This window comes from Leptopilina boulardi, unplaced genomic scaffold (assembly GCF_019393585.1).
Source record: "Leptopilina boulardi isolate dan_hultmark-lab unplaced genomic scaffold, ZJU_Lbou_2.1 LbouV2_328, whole genome shotgun sequence".
NCBI classification, from domain to species: domain Eukaryota; kingdom Metazoa; phylum Arthropoda; class Insecta; order Hymenoptera; family Figitidae; genus Leptopilina; species Leptopilina boulardi.
The window spans coordinates 289,688-297,120 of NW_026137894.1; the positions used below are offsets into that span (position 1 = coordinate 289,688).

The window sequence follows — 7,433 nt, forward strand, 5'->3', positions numbered from 1 at the left end:
CCCCAAGTACTTGCGCGCTTTGAAGAAACTATATCATTTCGTCAGAAAATATAATACACACACGAGCGCCAACAAGCACAGCTATGGAATGCTACATATTTTATTTGTTACCCCTTAAAAATAACATCGTTTATTATAAAAAAAAAAAAAAAGTGCAAGAAAAAAAAATCAGTGACAACATAAATTTGCAAATTCTATTTGATAAAAAAGAAAAACAAGAATAATGATTGAAAATGGTGAGTAGAAATATAAAAAAAAAAAATTAAATATGTTTACAAGGGAAACATTTTTTTTTTTTTTCTTACTTTAAAGAGAAATAATTTTGCCGAGAGGGTTGAAATGAGTATATATATATACAACAAAAATTCGAGTGGGAGGAAAGATTTTTTTTTATAATTCTTTGTGTGTGTGGGTGGAAACGTTTGTCTTACAAGAAAAGACCGAGTTTTAAAATTGAAGAAGAATGAAAATTTATTTTACGTTTGGGATTATCGTATATGTGTGCTTAAGGGCGTTTTATTTTCTTTTTTTTTAAGATAGCAAATCTGCATTAAAATGTCAATGTGCACTTTAGAAAAAAATTGTATTAATAATTATATTTGTGACAAATTTTGTTTGGTTCAAAAAAAAAAAAAAAAATTAGTTGTACAATACTCGAATTTAATAACTATCTAAAAACTTTTTTTTATCATTAACATAAAACTTCACCGAGTACTCTTTAAATCATTTATTTATATACACTAGTGCCTGTTATGGTCATTTTGATTGTAGGCTATGTTATTCTGCAAATAAAAAAAAAAAAATAGTTATATATTTAGATAAAAAAAATATAGATTTATTGAATTTCAAATTATATTTGCGGTTCGAATAAAAATTTACTTTAATTATATAAATAATTATAAAAATTTAATTATGTAAATTAATTATATAAATGTACACTATAACCTTCGAACTATAGACTTTGTTTACATCAGTCATAGGCAAGGCCAGAAGAAGGGTTGGGGGGAAATTAATGGCGGACGATAGACTAGAAGCAGTAGCGTCAGTTTAAAGTGCCCCTTTTTGTAAACTTATTTTTGGTTTGTTTCAATATGAACCGAAATTATTACTTATAAATATAATTTATAAAAAATATTCACTAATTATATGATCCCACAACTTCCATTGAAAAAAATGCTTCATATGTATAACAGTACTTATTATAACAAGCGCCCAACAATTTTATACATTGTACGGCCCTGATTGTTTTTTCTTTTCGGCCTCAAAGTGTCCACTTCGAACAAGTCGCCTTATTTTGGCATTTTATTATTATTATTATGTTTATATTACTATTATATTATTATTTTACTATTGTATATTATTATTACTATTGTATTATTATTTTATATATGGAATTATAAATTGTTCAATAACCTTAAAAAAATTCGAATAACCAAATTTTACAAAAAATTAATTAGAAATAGTAAAAAGGTACAGTGAACGACACCTGCTATTAAAAACGATAATAACTATAAAAATAATAATATTGAATTAAATATCACTAGTAAATTAATTAATATACAATATTTAGAAACTGAAACAGCTGACACAAAATTTTATAATATTTATATTTTCCTCAATATTTTACTTTTTAGAAAACTAACCTCAAAAAAATTGCTTTATTGATTACAAATTTTATAAATAATGAAGAAATTGTTAAATAATTATATTTTAAAAGCAACTACTTTTTTTGTACATTAAATCTGAATAATAAAATTTGTGATAATATTAATAAATATCATGTTACTTAACGAGTAGTTAAAATATTTTTTATTTTATTAAAGAGTGTCGGTCACTGTTTTCATACCATACATTTTTAAATTAATACTATATAAACTCTTATCAAAGTGTTTTTTAATTTTAAACTTATATATGTACTATAAATTTTAAGCCAAATTTTTTATTTGAAATTTATTTTATAACTAAATCTGTAACCTTTAAATTAATTTTAAAAGAAAAATAAAATAATTTTTAATCAACATTTTTTTTTTCATTTATATATACATTATATGTAGTTTCAGGTTTCAGTTGTAAAATAATTTTATTGAAATATATACAGAAATGCACGACGAGTTGCATCTTTCCAGGCATATTAAAATTTGTCTGTTTTATTTTTTAAATAAAATTTTTTTTTTAATTTGCAATAAATTTATATAAAAAATAATATTTAAGTTCCATTTTTTATTAAAAATAAAATTTTAAATTAATTATCGAATTTTATCAAATAGAAAATGCAACCCGTAATACAACAATGTAAAAAGATATAAATCAAAAATTGCTTTTGCTGACATAATTTATGTATATAAACATTTAATGTAAAAAAAAAAACTAAAAATTGCAATTGCAATTACAAAGAAAAAATTATTTTTTTGAAAAAAATAGATTAATTATGTAGTTTTCCTGATTATCAACTAGTGATTACACAATTATCCACCGAGCTAATTTTTTGAACAAAATTTTTGTTATTACCAATCTAAAATTAGTAAAAGTAAAATACTAACAGATTGATATATATATATATAATATATAATCATTATTATTAAAAAAAAAAATTTCTTTTCAAATTTTTTACCTTCATGATCTTGAGTCCCTCTCTCTCTCTCTCTAGTTCCTGACATCGTTACAGTGTTGCCATATTTTAATCCCTTCCCTTCCGTTATTTGTGACTTGTCTTGGTATTCGTGTCTTCTGGTATCTTCGTCATCGCTCAAACAATTAATTATTAATTAAATAAAAAAAAAAAGACTAGTACCTTGAATCATACAAGATAAATTCTATTTTACTTTATTCGAAATTACACTTTCACGTAAGTATTTAAACATTACATTTACTAATTGTAGACAAAAACAATAATAAAAACCATTTAAATATTCTAAATGTTACATGTTGATATAATATAACGAAATGTCAAACAGGCTTACAATATCCGGTATTTGATAACGATTAAAAATAGTAAAAAAAAAACAACAAATTGTTATTTATATTTTAATATTTTACAAATTTTAGTAATTTTTTTTCTAATTATATATAAATATTACAATATATTGTTTAAAAGATCAGGTTATTTTATAGAGTAGACAATCTGATAATTTTGAGGTTATGGGCGTGTACACTGTACTTTGAAATTCTTTGAAATCTTAAAGACTATTAAAATTAGATGTCACGTAATAAAGAATTTTGCAAAAATAATTTTATTTTTCTGTTGTTAACATTTTTATGGAAATTATTAAACAAATTTATTTTTACAAAGTACTTTGTTCTCTTCCATTAGATTCTTTTTTCTTTGTTTTTTTTTCATGTTATATACTTAAAAAAAAAAATTTCAAATATAAGATTGTTAATTCTTTTAGTGATATGTGATGTTAATTATAAACAATATTCAATTGTTAATACTGTATATTTGCTTTTAAATTACTACTATTTTTACTATTATTATTATTATTATTATTATTATTATTTTATTATTGTTACTACTAATGTTATTATTTTTATTATTATTGTTTAAAAATATATAAAATTTTATTATAAAATTATTGAATAATATATCATAATATTATAGGGTAAGTGTACTAATTACGGCGAGTGCATCAATTACGGTGCGTTCATAAAAAATAACTATTATTACTATTATATTTAATATAATTGTTGTAAAATGATTTTAATCTTTTTTTGATACAATTACTTATAAAGATGCACATTTAAACAATTATTAATTTAATTATTTGAGATCAAATTTCTTCCCTCGCCGCAAATTGAAACATTTTTAAGATTTTCATTGGCTTCAATTACGGCGGGCAAAGTATCTTCAAAATACACGTAATTTTGGTCACCGAAACGCGCCGTAATAGAAAATTACGGTATTAGTTTTAATTTTTCATATTTGTTTAAATAATCGATTTTTAGTTCAAATTTTTTTTTTTTAATATGTATCTCAAGAACATAAGCTTTTACTTTAATAAATTTTCAATTTACTTAATACAATAGAAATGTCAAATTTTCTATTTCAAAGGTATTTTGACTCGAGTCGCGCCGTAATTAGTATACATTTATCCTAGTAAATTATATTTTATTTTTATATATTTTTTCGTTGGTTGAAAAAAACAAAATTGTTATAAATAACAATTTAGTATTATATTTCATAATAATTAGAAATAAATTTTAAATTTCATTTATCTTTCTATTTCTTTCAATCGTCATTAAAGAAACATAAAAAAAAATGAGCAAAAAGTTTTGAACGTTTAAATGAACGAAATATTTTTTTCAATCTATAAATTATTAAAACATATAACATATAAAAGACAGAATAAATAAACTGTGAAGAAATAGCGAAATTCGTAAATAAAACGTGTGCAAATGCATAAAAATTAAACTTGAAAAATAAATATTAAAATTTATCATACGTGTAAATTTTGTAAAAGGATGATTATGACATTATTTATTATGAATTAAAATTGTAATATAAAGAAAATAGAAAACAAAAAAAATTTAATAATTTACTAGTAATAAAGTATTTTTAAAACGTTTTTCTAAAATCAAATTGTTCTCTTTCTTTCTGTACAGAATTATCATGGAGGGAGGTGGTTATTCTGGCGATGGTGATTTGGGAAGTTCAAGAAATGGACAAAATCCATCGGGTAAAAAATTACAACAAACACAAGCTAAAGTCGATGAAGTCGTGGGAATAATGAAAGTAAATGTTGACAAAGTATTAGAAAGAGATCAAAAACTTTCTGAATTAAATAATCGAGCGGATGCACTTCAAATTGGTGCCAGTCAATTTGAACAACAGGCGGGAAAATTGAAACGAAAATATTGGTGGAAAAATTTAAAAATGATGATTATCATTGGCACAATTGCAGTTGTTATTCTCATTATTATTATCGGTGAGTATTGCAAAAAAAAAAATCTAAGTCCATAAAAAAAATATTAAATTTTTTTTTTAAATTTTAAGTTATACTATTACATTTCGACAAAAATCATTGTGGTTAAAAAAAAAAATTATTCCAGAAATGATTCTGTATAATATCTAGGGAACGAAAAAAAAAATTATGTTTAAATATTTATTTTTCTTGAAATATGAATTTCTTGTAAAGGGTTTAATTTTAAATTCAAGTGATCCAATTCTAATTTTTATTGGTTAAAACAAATTTTTAAATTATAATTTTTTAATCAAATTCAATCAATCGCAAATTAAAATTAACAAAATTTCAATCTATCTAAAAATTACTCGATTTAAGTTTCAAATTATCTGAATTTCAATTTATCCAAATTTTAATTGACTTAAGTTTCAAATGTCTAAATTTTAATTAAATTTTAAATTTTCTGAATTTAGTTTATCTAAAATTTTAATTGATTTAAGTTCCAAATTATCCGAATTTTAATTTATCCAAAATTTTAATAGATTTAAGTTTCATATTTACCAACTTTCAAGTTGTTCAAATTTTAATTGATTTAAATTTCAAATTATTTGAATTTCAATTTACCCAAATTTTACCTCCCTGAAGTTGGCTTCGACGCTAAGCGCCGAAAATTGTTTTTCACATAATCAAAAATATCAAAACATTTTTGAAAAGGATTTTTGGTCCACACAATGCCTTGAGAAGTATTTTTCAAGATATTATTTGGATTGAAAAATTTAAAAAAAAAAATAATTTTGGAATTTTTGATTATGCGAAAAACAATTTTCGGCGCTGAACGTCGAAGCCAACTTCAGAGAGTTCAAATTTTAATTGATTTAAGTTTCAAATTATCCGAATTTTAATTTATTCAATTTTTTTTTTATTGATTCAAATTTTCAATTTACCTTAATTTTAATTGATTTATGTTTCAAATTATCTAAATTTGAGTTGATTTAATTTTTTAAATTATCCAAATTTTAATTTATCCAAATTTTGATACGATGCTGAAGTTTTTTTTCGTCTCAAAGATATTTCTTGCAATTTTTATAAATGAACAAATTATAAATAACATTTTTTAAGTAAAAAATTTAATAATTTAATGTTCTATAAAATAATTAGTTTTCCAATCATTGATCATAAACTTTTTATCCAAATTGTAATTGATTCAAGTTTTTAATTTTCCAAATTTCAATTTAATTAAATTTTTAATTGATTTAATTTTAAAATTATCCAAATTTTGATTGTTTTAAGTTTTAATTTATTCAAATCTAATTTATCCAAATTTTAAACAATTAATTAATTAATTTTGTTTTATATATATTTTCATTATTTCTTTTTAATTGAGAATTGGCCCTTTGATTAAAATTTAATGGTCCGACCCCCGTTTTTTTTTTTTTTTTGCTTTTTTATAGAAAAAGAATTTTTATATTTAATTTCACTGGATTTTAAAAATTTTCCAATTTTTTTTTTTTTTTTGCAGTTTCGTGTTTGCCGAGCGATGATGCTTCTTCTTCTCCTTCTAATAATAATAATGGAAAAAATTAGACAGAGAATATCAACAGAAAGCAATTGTGTGTGTCTCTCTCTAATGTAAGTTTTTATGAAAAAATGATAGTCGTTGATAAAAGAAAAAAAGAGGAATTGAAAAATATATTTTTGAGACTTTGTTTTTCATCAAATGCAGCGATTAATGCATTCGAGTAAAGAAAAAAAAAAAAAAATAATAAATAAAATTAGAATAATTTTGAGGTGGCGAGAATTTAAATCATATAATATAGAAAATAAAGGCTGATTGGCTGTTTGAATTTCCATTTTGGAAATGTGTAACATTTTTTTTTAATTTTTTTTTTTATTGTCAATTTGTACGCGCAAGTGTTAATATTTTCCCAAAGAGTTTGTTTTTTTGGGGGGGTATTTTTATGTTTCACACACAAAAATAATTATTGTAAGTTCAATATTTAATATTTAATATATATATATAAATATATTATATATTTCTGTACTGTTTTTCAATTTTTAAAAAGAATGTTCAATTTTACTTCCGTGTAGTTTTTTTTCTAGTATATATTATACATGTTACTAATTTTGATGTATTGAAAAAAAAATTATTTACATCTTCCATTTCATAGAGCACAAAATATTTCTCGATAACAAGGGGACCATGAATAAAAATATTTTTTTGACAAATTAAATATTCATTTTTTCGTGCAAAATAATTTTTTTTTTTTTTATAAAGATGATTGTAAAAAAAAAAAATGAAAATTTGTGTGAAACTTACGTTTGCTTTGTATTAATGTTGTAATTTTGCTTGTAAATTAATTTTTTTTTGAGGCGAAAAGAAATGGAAGAAGTCTCGATTCTTATGTGAAAAACAAATTTTTTCGAAATGTCTTCCTGTAATTAATGCACAAATATTGTACTATGTATCTTGAAATATTTTTGTAGAAATGTTTAAGGAGGAGAATGAAAAATTAAATAAACGTTTCTATTTTTAAA

The 7,433-nt window shown here is 21.7% G+C and overlaps 1 protein-coding gene across 2 annotated transcripts; it reads left to right on the plus strand.

Annotated features, from left to right (window-relative positions):
• The first annotated feature begins 50 nt into the window (after nucleotides 1–50).
• LOC127285067 (synaptobrevin-1) lies at nucleotides 51–7,433 on the plus strand. Of its 2 annotated transcripts, none has more exons than XM_051310873.1 (3): nucleotides 51–236; nucleotides 4,600–4,922; nucleotides 6,418–7,433. In XM_051310873.1, exons 2-3 carry the CDS (start codon nucleotides 4,607–4,609, stop codon nucleotides 6,480–6,482), a joined length of 381 nt encoding a protein of 126 aa, XP_051166830.1. In that variant the 5' UTR covers nucleotides 51–236; nucleotides 4,600–4,606; the 3' UTR covers nucleotides 6,483–7,433. The 2 variants fall into 2 exon arrangements, with proteins under 2 accessions (XP_051166830.1, XP_051166829.1); XM_051310872.1 differs by lacking the exon at nucleotides 51–236 and adding an exon at nucleotides 2,679–2,845.

What these genes read in the sequence shown, in the direction of transcription:
- LOC127285067 (XM_051310873.1), top strand. Translation starts at nt 4,607, where the DNA reads ATGGAGGGAGGTGGTTATTCTGGCGATGGTGATTTGGGAAGTTCAAGA. An exon ending in TATTCTCATTATTATTATCG is followed by an intron (nt 4,923 to 6,417) that starts GTGAGTATTGCA and finishes TTTTTTTTGCAG; the next exon opens with TTTCGTGTTTGCCGAGCGAT.